This window comes from Sinocyclocheilus grahami, unplaced genomic scaffold, assembly GCF_001515645.1.
Source record: "Sinocyclocheilus grahami isolate Dianchi unplaced genomic scaffold, SAMN03320097.WGS_v1.1 scaffold96.1, whole genome shotgun sequence".
Lineage (NCBI taxonomy): Eukaryota > Metazoa > Chordata > Actinopteri > Cypriniformes > Cyprinidae > Sinocyclocheilus > Sinocyclocheilus grahami.
In genome coordinates this window covers 1,965,610-1,979,074 of record NW_015505275.1, presented here as the reverse complement: position 1 = coordinate 1,979,074, position 13,465 = coordinate 1,965,610, and the positions used below count along the sequence as shown (strand labels likewise).

At 36.9% G+C, this 13,465-nt stretch overlaps 2 protein-coding genes across 2 annotated transcripts; one reads left to right on the top strand and one right to left on the bottom strand.

The window, feature by feature from the left end:
* The first annotated feature begins 5,094 nt into the window (after positions 1-5,094).
* On the top strand, positions 5,095-8,301 carry LOC107587870 (protein NDRG1-like). The gene is made up of 8 exons (XM_016275828.1): positions 5,095-5,109; positions 6,037-6,140; positions 6,278-6,340; positions 6,441-6,492; positions 6,677-6,724; positions 6,931-6,966; positions 7,086-7,137; positions 7,279-8,301. The coding sequence occupies exons 1-8, from the start codon at positions 5,095-5,097 to the stop codon at positions 7,473-7,475; spliced, it is 567 nt and encodes a 188-aa protein (XP_016131314.1). The 3' UTR covers positions 7,476-8,301.
* A 221-nt stretch (positions 8,302-8,522) lies between these two features.
* Positions 8,523-12,209, bottom strand: LOC107587903 (WNT1-inducible-signaling pathway protein 1-like). The gene is made up of 5 exons (XM_016275863.1): positions 12,040-12,209; positions 10,443-10,719; positions 9,659-9,916; positions 9,348-9,541; positions 8,523-9,223 (listed from the first exon to the last, which is right to left on the bottom strand). Exons 1-5 carry the CDS (start codon positions 12,085-12,087, stop codon positions 8,924-8,926), a joined length of 1,077 nt encoding a protein of 358 aa, XP_016131349.1. The 5' UTR covers positions 12,088-12,209; the 3' UTR covers positions 8,523-8,923.
* Between the last annotated feature and the right edge of the window lie 1,256 nt (positions 12,210-13,465).

The window sequence follows — 13,465 nt, the reverse complement described above, 5'->3', positions numbered from 1 at the left end:
AACACTAGCTCTCTCAGGGGTCACCATGGTTCCAGGTCAGCCGTTTTTGCCCACAGCTGCTGGTGCATAATCAGATACTTGTTTGGATTTCAGATTGATTCATATCTAAACAGTTCGAATATGAGCACAAGATGACGTAAAAGTACTTTGTGTTTACTGCAATGAACTGTCCAACATGCATGACATGCATGTGTCTGTGTAAACTGCATGAGAAATTAACCAGAGAATTCTCAGTCAGCTGGGATATCTATCATGATATTACATCACCTCAAAATCTCCAAACACATGGTAACTATAGTTTATACTGGAGCTCAGGGGCTTCCCAATTGCCCTGTGGACCACTGTTTGTTTTTTTATGACAGGGTTGCAAGCCGTGCACAATGCAAATGATGCTTGCAGAGTTCTATTCCCACAAAAGAAAGATACAGTAGTGCAAAACTCTATGGGATCCCCACAGGAAGCATTTCCCTTCATTGTGTCTCTGTATACTGGCCACGAGGAATCCCCTGGGAGTGTTCAGACACCAGCTCGTGCTCTATCGAGTTTATCCTGCTCTCTTTTTTTTTTGACTTCACCACGACTCTTTATCTCCCTGTGAGGCACTCACCACCCTTTTTCCTTCAACTACCCCAAGCACATGCAGCCACACACGGTGTCCAGATCTCCAGCATATCACCTAAGGGACAGCGGGAGAATTATGGAGAAATCTCATTAAGAAAGCATTCAGCCTTAGGAAATTAACCCTTCTGTGTGTGTGATATAGAGAGAGAGAGTGAAAAAAAAACACATATGCTGGTGATGACTAGGGTCAACTATGACTAACTTAGACCACACATCTTAAACATGAAACAGCATTGTTTTAGAACAAACTAATCAGAGTAAGACGATCTTAGCTTTTCAATCAGTCTGATATTAAATAAACACACCTGCAGTATGTTGCTAAAATCCACAAGATATGAGGGACTAAATCTCAAATGATATGCATTTTTAGGCATAAACTAAGTTATGCACAGTGTGCACAGTGCAGATTTCATCATCAGCATATGTTCTTGTACAGTTGAAAAAGAAACCAATAGGACAGTTCAACGACAACTACAAACTACTTGAGACGGCAATAACATCACATGCCCGTGTTGATGATCGCTTGTGATGAAGAGATACCTGCAAACTACACATGAACAAAAACAATTTGATCAAACTAATTTTTACACAGGTTTAATGTCTCGAGACATAAAAACTGATTTTGGAATGAAAGTACTCTCAACTTGTGAAAAAGCAAAAACTAAGAAAATGGCAGAAAAGCTGCATTTATTTGATCAAAAATACAGTAAAAACATTAATATTGTGAAATATTACAACAAATTAAAATAACAGTTTTCTATTTTAATATATGTTAAAAAAATAATTCCTGTGATGGCAAATATGCTTATTAGGCACAAGAAACATTTCTTATTTTTATCAGTGCAGAAAAAAATGCTGCTTAATACTTTTTCCATATTCTTTCATGAACAGAAATATTTCAAACAGAAATCTTTTGAAAATCTTTTAAACGGTGTTTATTTCAAACAGAAATCTTTTGAAACATTATACATGTCTTTAACTGTCACTGATCAATTCAATGTATCCTAAATAGAAAAAATATATATTCATTTCTTAAAACAAACAAAAAAACTCTACATTTGTAATGAGGTGCAAATTATTTCTCAGCAAACACCCAAAGATTTGTATTAAATTCAAACCGAATGCCCAAAACTGGCATCTGTTCTCTCCACATTTGCAGCAAAAAATACAAAAGATAATGTAGTCAAACTTGTTTCCCATGAAGTTGCCAGTATGAACTACTTCTCATATTTCTTTTTTTTAATATCTTCTTTCTGAAATCAACTTTTTTTCTACATCAAAAGTCTTTAACGTCTGAACTGAGGAGATCAAATGGACCCGCATCTAGGGCCCCTTTACACCAGATGTTAACATACATTAGCATGAGGATATTGTTTAGCTGGACAACTTTTACACGTTACACCAGATCTGAAAGACTACTTACAAAAATTTACATAAAAACATTTGTAACTTCTGTCACTGTCTGTAACAAAAAAAAATGTGGTTTCAGTGATCTGAACACACTCTGATCACAATAGATGTGATACATCTATTACACCAGCATGTATGTGGTCAAGTGCAATCTGATTGTGATGCAATCCCTAAAAATGTCTTATTCACTCTAAAGTAAATGGTTCCCATTACAAAAATGCACTCAGTGCTTGCGTATACATGTATACAACACCAAACATGACTGTATTGTGCTTTCTGAACCCAAAGGGTGACCTTAAATGCCAGTTTAAGAGAACGGGGACAACTGCTCCTCTGGGAATCGCAGCATAACCCTTTATTTGGCAACAGTGCGCTTCTGAAACCTCCACTACTTTCTTCCCTTTTTCGCCTCTTTATGCGGCTGTCAGGCAACCAGAAACTGCCAGGCACCGGTAAAGTCAGATGAAGCCATTTTGATTGACAGGCAGAATTGCAGTACAAGAGTCCTGCGGCTTATTTCTTCGATGAAACTACTACTATTATGTAGCAGTGAGTAACAGGTTTCCAAGACTCCGGTCCCGCGCGACTGTTCTCAGGGAGGAATTCCCAGCAGCAGGCATCAGTAAATGCATGCCGGGTAAATGTCACATACCCTTGGGGGCCGACTTTCCTCGAATGAAGGAGCTTGCTTTGATTAGACCCACTGCGTTTCGGGTTGAATAACAGAAGTAACCCTCTAACAAAAAAAAACACAAACTATTGCATCTGTGTTGAAATGGAAAACAGACAGGGAGGCTGAGATGGTGCTAAAATAATGGCAAACATAAACAGAGAAAAAAGCTAAATAAAATTAAACATTAACACCCCCACCCTTTTTATAATCTCTTCCTTTCTTACAAAGCTTCCAGCTTCACTCACTTTTTCCTAATAAAAGGGAAGTAACTCACTTGCCGTGGAGGAAGCCACCCCTTTGCCCCATAGTGGCAGTTTACGTCATCGGTTAAACTACAGCGTACAGAGTCAAGAGAAACTCTTCCAGCATTCCATCACTAACAGCAGGGCGGATTGGTGACCTGCAGCGTGAAGTTCACGGCAGGTAGGAGGAAACCCATCCCAGCCTAAACTCTTCCTGCCTGACTGATTAGAGGTGTGCTTACCCTCCTGGCCTGCACCTACAGGACATTTCCACTGCAATGGAGTCAGTGGTTGCAAAGATGACGAAATGTGTGTTTGCTTAGATGAACAGTTAGAGGCAATGGCAGCAAATCAAATGAACTATGCAAGAAAGGCAGGCTCACTTACAAGTTCAAAGGAACATACCATAAGTTTGTTTGACAGTAAAACGACTAGACCCGAAGACTGCATTTATGTAACACCTGCAGTCAAATATCAGACACAGGAGTTGACCTTTTCTGAGAATTTCTCACTTCACTGGAAGTGACAGGAATGTCTTTATATATCTCTTTCCCACACAAGTCTAGAGATTGTGTTTGCAAGCCAATTTTAATGTTAACAGTGTGTTTGTACATTGCAAAAAAAATATTTTTCTTATCTAGGAAGGAAAATGACTGGAAAGATAAAGGTCTAAATCTTGTTTTCGGTTTGAATTAAGTTTATTTTTCTTACTCCAAGCATAACTTGACTTCATTTTGATACAATTTTCATAAAACAAAATTTAATATCTTAAGTCATTTTGATTCTCAAGTAAATGTATCTTGATTTTAAAATGTTTTGGTATTTGTACTGTGGAAAAAAACGAAAATACGGAGTAAGAAATTTGAATTTTTGCAGTGTATTATCTTTCCTCATTTGTCAGTTTATTAAAAAGCATCTGTTGAATGAATATAGCTGATGCATAAAAAATCTTTTAAAAAACAAATTTCAGGTTAAAATGTTTATATATGTATAAGGGGAAATGTCCTATAACTGGTAAATACAGTTTATCACCATTTTTCTTCCGATTTCATCTTCACTATAGCTCATTTTATGAGGGATAGTTCATCCAAAAACTTAAATTCTGTCTTCATTTACACACCCTCATGCTGCTCCAAATCTGTATGTTTTTTAATCTGTGGCATATTAAAGAAGACCTTAAAGAAGTGTTTTTGTATATACAGTGGAAGTCAATGGTCACCAAAACTGTTCTTCAAAATATCACCTTTTGTGTTCTGCATAAGAAAATCAGTCATGCAAGTTCAAAATGACATGAGGGGAAAAAAAGTTTGAGGTGAACGTTTCCTTTAAATAGTCCAGTGATACGACAAATACAACTGTAATGTAGATAAGTAGAACAATACATAGCAAGTAGTCTCAATTCATACATAATTGCAAATACTGCATGCATAACTGCAAAAATAAAATAAACAGAGCACACACGATTTCACAAAGCTGTTAAACACATAGTTTTATCTTAGTAGACGACTTTCTGCTGATTTTCATATTGATTTTTCATACTCACAGATTTGTCAGACTCGCTCTATGTGATTCAGTGTGTACCCGTGTGAATGGGTGCGTGTGCGCACGCGAGCGCGGAGATTCCCCTGCTGCAACCATGGAGACGTAGCGTCACCCAGAGCAACAGAGAGGGAAGAAAAATAATGCGTAAAAATTAGATTAGAATAAAATGTCAGTATTTATACTAATACATATTTATTGTTTTGAGTCACATATTAATTCTAAACAATAAAAGACACATTTATGTGAGTAAATCTGATAATGTGATAAGAGAGTTAACAGAAATTCCTTTCATATTTGCGAGTTTTTAAAGTTATAATAATTGAAATGTATATATTGAATTTAGTTCAAATGTAGTAATTAAGTATAATCATATTCATAACAATAAATACAGGTTCTACTCTCATGCCGAGCTAATGATTAGGCTAAATCATGAAATACTACTAATATTGCGCCATCTAGCGTGCAATGATGAAAATATGTCAGTGGGTCATGTGGAACTTATCTAATTCATCTATTCACGTAAAATGTTGCTTACTTTAACCGTGTCATCTTCTACATACATTTTCGCATATGACATATGGAATTATAAATAACATTAATTCCGAAATGCCCAAAAGAACAGTAGGCCTACCCAGGTGTGCTGCAAAATAATAACGTACAATGAGATTTAACTTTAAATTTAATTTAACTTCTTTAGTAGGCTATGGCATCATATTCATCATCTTTAAATATAAGGTTAAGTACACTGTCTGGTTCAGAATTTATGCAGGTCAATGCCTATTCCAATCACATATGTCCAGTAACAGATGGATAGTCCACGTCGGTTGTGACCTTTGGAGGAAATAGTAGGCTATTGTTTGAGTTAAATGATAACAATAGGATAAACATTTTTGGAATAACCCCCCCAAAATTTTTATTACTTGCACTGGCTCTTCAGAACTTCCATTCAATCTCAATTAAAACGCGTTAAATAATTGAGAGTTAAGAGGATATTGGCAAACAATTAACAGTGGGACATTAACAATATAAAACAAGCCTGCAATTGAAGAGTCAGTGATTGTTGAAAAAGCTTTATGCAGGCGATGCCTGAACCTTTCTGCATCGTGGATATGGGCGATGAATTTGTTATTTTAATTGTGTCAATTTTAAAACACGTTACAGACATGGTTATAGAATGTCTCTTTTCATTCTTTATTGTACGTAACTGTATGGATTTTTGCATAAATAAAGTGTAATTACATCAATGATTTTATTTTGTGAAGTTTTTAATCTTTCTGTATAAGACCAATTTAATTTTAAATCAGGCGAGTCTGTGTCGCAAACACAAGCTATATGACAGACATTTGGGTTTTACAGAGCATGAAATAGCGGTCTCCCGTTTTTCCTGGAATTCTCCCGTATTTTACCATTCTATCCCGGTATCACCCCGTTTAAATATTTTCCCGTATTTCTAATCTTTATATAAAAAATTAAACCTGCAAATTAATTCTCAATATGTTATTATTGACTGTTTTGTCACTTTAATATTAACGTTTACTAATGTTGTAGGAGGAGATACAGAACAATCACGAACTGATCGCAACCTTCCATCATCTCATTACAAACAACATTAACCAGTCCAACCTGCAGCAGTTTGTCAAGTCCTACAAAAGGTATCACCAATGCAATCTGTATCTGTAATCGCTCAGTTCCTGAGTTTGATTCTTTAAATGAACCTATAGGACCTATATACTGTATTAAATGTACTGCAATGAGTTACTGAAAGCCTCATCTTTCCATCATTTCTCAGCCGAAGGAATCTGGAGATCGAGAGACCAGTACAAGGAGGAAATGTAAATGCAAGAATGCTCCAGTAAGTTCCACCTGATGACAGCAAACATATGAGATTTTGACTACTAGTGCCTTAAACCTTAAAATTGTGCTTCAATGACTAAATTGTGTCATCATGACAGGTGTCCAGCTTTGCTGATAGTGGGTGATAACTCTCCAGCTGTGGATGCTGTGGTGAGAACTACTATTTTGTTATTTTCTTAAATATGTTAAGAGACCCCCGTAGAAATGTAATGTTACTCAACAGTGATTGGTTGCAACAACTTTCCAATTATTGACTATAAACCATAAATAATTTTGAACTAAAGCAGCATACAAAACATTAATAGAATTATTATATAAATATTTTACCTCACAGGTTGACAGCAACTCCAGAATGAACCCAACAACAACCACATTTCTCAAGGTCAGTGTCCTTACCGTCCTTTGCATTCACTCAAACACACAATTAACTTTTACATTTAAAATACTAATAGAAGCTAATTTTATATCCCAACATTTCACTGTTATCTCATTTGATGAATACCTAATATGAATAAAATAATATAACTGATATGAGACAGATATTTTGCACATCCTTCGTTTTTAAACTATATTTAAATTTTTTTCTAGATGGCTGACTGTGGCGGCCTGCCTCAGGTTGATCAGGTATATATAATTCACATTTACAGATTCACATTCAAATCTGCATTTTTAATCTAGATCATATATTTGATCTTATAGTCATTATGAGTATATTTACACTACATGTTCATGTTCTTTCACAGCCTGGCAAGCTTATAGAAGCTTTCAAGTATTTTATCCAGGGCATGGGCTACAGTAAGCACACATTATTTTAACACTACAACAATACTGACCTACTATCCATAAAATAACAACAATTAATAGTCATTTTACATTTTATATGAGAGAAAACCATGGTCATACCCTCTCTTATCACTTACTCTTTCTTGTCCACAGTGCCCTCTGCCAGTATGACCCGTCTTGCTCGGTCTCGCACGGTCAGTAACTCATCTCTGGAGCGAAACCGTACACGCAGCGGTACAAACACGGATGAGCAGCGTGGACGCTCCCACACCGACGTCTCCATGGAGAGCACCCCTGGTGCAGAGCACGGTTCCTCAGGCCCCACACATTGCGTCGAGCTGTCCTGCTGAACGCCTCATGAAAATAACACCACCGTGCAAATCAGAATGGAACTCAGCAGGCGGTTTGATACTGGACCTGAAATTATAGAATTTGAACCTGAAAGCTGATGCTCCTGTTATTAGATAATGTTTAATATGTCATTGGTATTTTTCACAAGGGATGTTTGATTAGAGAGGGCCCTCACAGCAAACAAATGTTGCACGTACTTAATAGACTTTGCACTAGTTTAAAATATCTGAACCAGTGGTTTAAATCGCCGTTTTATTTAACAATATGTAATATTTTACAATTCAAGTTTTATATAATTATGTTAAGAAGGTTCTATGATGTTTACAGCTTGGCTGTGAGAAAATGTATAATATATAGCCTATGTGTGTACCTTAAAATGCGGAGTGAGTATGTGCGTGATTGTGTTGGAGAGTTCTCTTATAGGAATGAATGTTTGGGGGATTTGTTTAAATACATTACGTATTGCATATCATTTCTGTACTTTTAATTCCTAACAGTAGTGTAAAATTGACATCTGAGAGTATTTCTTAGTCTGACAATATAGTCTACAGAACATTTGATATAGTATCTGAATCATTTCTTGTGCTTCTTACAGTCACATCTTATATTAATGAACAAGGAAGATAGGAATGTTGGTAAGATCACTTTATATTTAACAACTGTATTCCTAAAATAAAATTAAGTATATTCAGTCAGCCTCATTGCTGTAGCCTATAATGTCTAACACTGTGAAAAATTATAAATACATACAATGTAACTATGTAATTAATTCCCAACTATACCATTACAGAAATAAATACTCAACAGAAATAAAAATATACAAGCAAAAGCATAAAAATAAGCAAATGTCTTTTATTAAAAAAGATACATTTCTGCATATTTTCAGAATTAAATATGAACAGTAACAACTTGGCAAAATGAAAGTGTGAATATCAAGTGTCACTTCTCTTATATGTATTTCAGAATATGTTACATAACAAAGATACAAACACGTCCTTTAACACCATTTTAACTAACATATATTTTCAAAAACTGATGATGTGTATTCCTTTAAGGAGAATTCCTTTTTTCGTTGAAGGCGGTATTTTTTAAACATATATTTGCAAAATATAAAAACAGATTTTTGGACTTCACAGATTTGGAACAGGAAGTCAACATCTCAAATTTAACATTTTCTTAATTTCATATTTTGTCCCTCATCCATCCATCCTTATAAAAATATAAAGTCCTTCAGTCTGAACTATTATTGTTCCCTTCACAAGCCATCTCTATGAGTAACTGTGCTGATGTTTATTCATAAATCATCCGAATTCAATCCAAATTTCTCATCAACAGTGCTTTCTGTGCTCTCCAGCATCCCTGTTACTGTCAAGTGTGATGCACAGACTACAAATGTGAGCCTAAGGATGCCATAAAACGAGATTGTATCTGGCACTCTGTGAATTAGTTAGTTAACAATCTCATTGACCTCATAGTATTGCTCGAGATCTGCAAAGATATCATTTGGATTCCTGCAGGAGAGGTTGCAGAAGCAGGCGTTGATCCACATGTATTTCCAGGAAAAAACTGATCCATTTGGACACACAAACTCCACCTCTATGGTCTTAGACTTGTATGGGATGCAGCAGCGCTCATCGGTACAGACTCCACAGTACTTGGGCCAATATGCCTTCTTACTGACACACCCCGAGATGGTGAAGTTCTGAAACTCTGGCTCACGGTAGATGTTCAGGCATTTCTTACCCGGCTGAGTAACAGATATGACAATCAGTGCATCAGTCCACGACAATGACATGATAATTCATCCATCCATCCATGGGATGGGTGGGCAAATGAAATAGAAATAAACCAGGGTAGGAATTCATTCTTACTCTAAAGTGCTTGGTGATGTCCACCTCACAGGGTCGGAGGTTACACAGTCGAGACTCTTTCTCCATCACACAGCCAGCATTGTTATTAGAGATGCGCTGTGATATGCCCCGCCCACATGTCTTTGAGCAGAGACTCCATGGGGTAGTCTGGGTAATGCAATTTTTATGCCAAATATCATTAGAGGTGAGGGACACTGAAAAAAAGAAGTAAGAAGGATGATTAGGAGCTAAAACAATGGAAGTTCACCAGAAGAAGCTATAGACCTCTGATGGACATTTATCACCACACAAAACAATAATGCATAACTCACCCTCCTCAGGAGCGTGTCTGGGGTTGGTCTTGCGTGGTTTACGGGACTCTTCGCAGATCCATTTCTCGCAACACTGGCCTGGGATCTTGACTCGCTTGGGCGACTGACACCAGACCCGGGGCGGCAGGGACTCGGTGCAGAGCGACACACATCCAATCGCCCCATTCACACATAGACAACGGTACTTACAATTGGGCTGGAAGCTTTGGCCATTACGGTAAATCACACCGTTATACTCACAACCTGTTCCCACAACATCTAAAACACAGAGAAGTCTGGATATTTGTCCTTACAACTAAAAGGTTCTGTGACAGTTTTGTGTCTGAGTACCAATTTGACACAGAATAAGAAAAAAATACATATTGCATGCCTGTTGGAACCAAACACTATTGTAGTAGTGTAAGTAGTATATACAAAATGCAAAACTGACTTTCTCTAGTGGCTTATATGCATATGCATTAATATGAATAATATTCTAGTTGTTTTATTTGCATTATATTAGGAAATTCAACTGCAAAATAAATGTTTCTTTATATAGTATTTTAACTATGTCACTGTAAAGCAGGGGTCACCAGACTCGGTCCTGGAGGGCCACTGTCCTGCAGAGTTTAGCTTCAACTTGCCTCAACACACCTGCCTGGAAGTTTCAAGTATACCTAGCAAGACCTTGATGAGCTAGTTCAGGTGTGTTTGATTAGGGTTGGAGCTAAACTCTGCAGGACACTGGCCCTCCAGGAACAAGTTTGGTGACCCCTGCTATAAAGGAATACGTAAGGTCACTTACATGCACACACTCCTTTTTCGTACCTCGGCTTGTCAGCACTGTAGTCACAGTAAAGTCCTTTATGATAGTCACAGGTATCTCTCTCATTGCAGGTCTCCCCCACCTGCTTGGCACAAGCCTTGCAGCAGTCACATCCATCTGTCAACAAGCTGACCCCATGTGGGCAAACAGGGGCACTCTTGGGGCACTTACAGGGCCATTTGCAGTATCGATTTCTATTATAAGGGTCCAAATCTGTGGTCACAAGAGGAGAGTCTGTGGAGTTGTGGGAACAGGCCTGTGTGGGAGAAAAGAGAAGAACATGAAGAAGATATGCCAACTTTAGCCACTCTGGGGCAATAGAGAGTTTGCTTTGAAATTACATTGAAATTGGGCCCTTCAAATAGGCTCCCAAGAACTTTGCAGAGGATGCTTCGTATTAGTTTCTAATGATCAACAGCACAGGATCACTTTTACACTGTGACACAGAATTAGGCTACTGTTTTCCAAAACTGATGGCTAATTTGAATATATATACCATACCAACAGAGCGAAATGCAACATTACTGTGACACAATATTTAGATTTTTAGAAATCAAGCACTGCCTGTGGTATCGTATCGCCTACAACAGCTAGTTTTAGAGTCTCATGCGATTTCTCGCTCCATCAGACCGGGTTTCTTTCTACTACAGTGGATGTAATGTAAAAAACCTGGAGTGAACTACACCGGATTGCAGAAGAGGATACGTGGCTCTGCAGATCCGCTCCACTCATATGCGTAGCTCCAGTCCGGAGTTTCAGTCTGTGTGAATCGCTTCATTCTGATAAGCAACGCTTGAAGCTTATTTTCGTTGGCGGAGAAGAAATTCACACATTTACAGAAAGCTTTTGTGTAAGGCATAATCTATTGTTAATATTAATAAATTGACAATTGATATTCAGATATCAATTGTCACAGCACTTTTGCTAGTGTGATGAATGTAACCAAATGTGGTAAAAGATGATAAAATACAAAGATAATAATAAAAATATAATTCATAACATATAAATGGTGTTCTATTAGACATTATGTATTACAATATAGGCTACAGGTCGCCTCCTAAACTTGATGCAACATTTCCGCTGCAAGAGCATTAACTGAAAAATGGCACATAATGCACCAACAGACAGGTTATGTATTTGCTTTATTATCATCATGACAAATCAAACAGTCACTTTCCGTTTTAAAAACATTATCGTGTAGGTTTCTCTTTATGCATTTTTGGGGTTGTAATCAGTGTTGGGGAAAGTTACTTTTAAAAGTAATGCATTACAATATTGCGTTACTCCATGAAAAGTTAACTAATTCCGTTACTCAGTTACTTTTTATGGAAAGTAATGCGTTACCCCCAACACTGGTTGTAATGAATTTGCACCTATGGCATGCCATAAGACAGCTTGCAGTTTTTGCGCTTTCTTCCAAGAATAGCGCTTTGATAAGCAACGTCACTACTTCAACTGAGCTGAAGGGCAGTTTTCAACAATATTCTTGCTATTCTCAACTCTGAAAAACCCCCCTTCAGTTCCGTGAATTTTTAACTCAAATACTGCATTGAATCAACAGTATGATAAGACCCACCTGGTGCAAACTGGCTGTCAAAAGCATCCACGACAGGAGTCTCCACATTACTATATTCCTGAGAGAAATGCATTGAAACAAGAAATGTTGTTTGCTACAGGTAGAATCCACAAGCGTTCCCTCGTGGCATCCACAGAGCGTTCAGTGACACGCGCAGATGTGGAGTCTTGCGTTACATCAGTCTGTCAGATTTAGAGGGAGTTTGCTGGAAGTTTTCTTTCAGTTCACCCCAGTTCAGTCTTCAAGGGCGGAGGAATCAAAATAAAGCATCGGAATTATTTAGAAAGCGACATTTTCCAACAGTTTGTATTATCAAATCACTAACATAGAGGATAAATGTTTAGATTTCTCATGTCTTAATTATGTCTTGGCAGTGGCATAATTATTGCATTTGCATGGCATGAAATCGAAGCCAGCCATTCATTCAGAAACTTCACTTACTGTTCAGAGGGAAAATGCAATTGGGGCATTCTTTTATACATCTGAAAGTGTTCATTTAGATCTGAAATTACATTTTGTTTTGCTTTTGGTTTAATGTAGGGGCATGAAAATAAAAAAATATACACAAATGTGCAGGAGAGCGCTGAAACCCATTTGTGCTTTTGAGGTCCTCTTCTTGAATAGCATATCAGTGCACACTAAATCAGTCCAGAGAAATACATGCTATTTTCACAAAAACAACATAAACCAAACAATTTATATTTAAAGAGTGTTCATGCAATGAGGTTTGCAGTCAATGTAAGTTGTTTACTTTAGTGAGGTGTTCAATCTGTTTTTGACTCATTTAAGTCAAAGAATCGGATGATGGATTTTTAATCATGTTAAATAGTCAGGTATTCATTTTTCTAAGCAGAATATTGATTTAAAGAGGAGAGGCAAACATTATTAAAATACATAGTTCATAATCATTTATTACTTGCGTTGCTCTTAACTGCTTGACATTTGGACACAACTCAGCAAGAATTCAAGATAAGAGCAACTGGACAAGGACAGAGAACTTCTGTAGAACTGCCAGGAGCTGAGAATGTATGTGTAAGTATGTAAGTGACCAGACATTGTTGTAATTTAACAGTACTTTTCAATTCTACCTAAAATATACTGTATAGTTACCTAATTTAAAAGGACCTATTTTTACAGTACTTGCATCTACTACAAAATGAAATATATTCACAATATTTTTAAAAAATTAGATTAGAATTTTTTTTATTCATGTAAATAAATGCTATTAATAAAAAAATCATTTATTACTTGCGTTGCTCTTAACTGCTTGACATTTGGACACAACTCAGCAAGAATTCAAGATAAGAGCAACTGGACAAGGACAGAGAACTTCTGTAGAACTGCCAGGAGCTGAGAATGTATGTGTAAGTATGTAAGTGACCAGACATTGTTGTAATTTAACAGTACTTTTCAATTCTACCTAAAA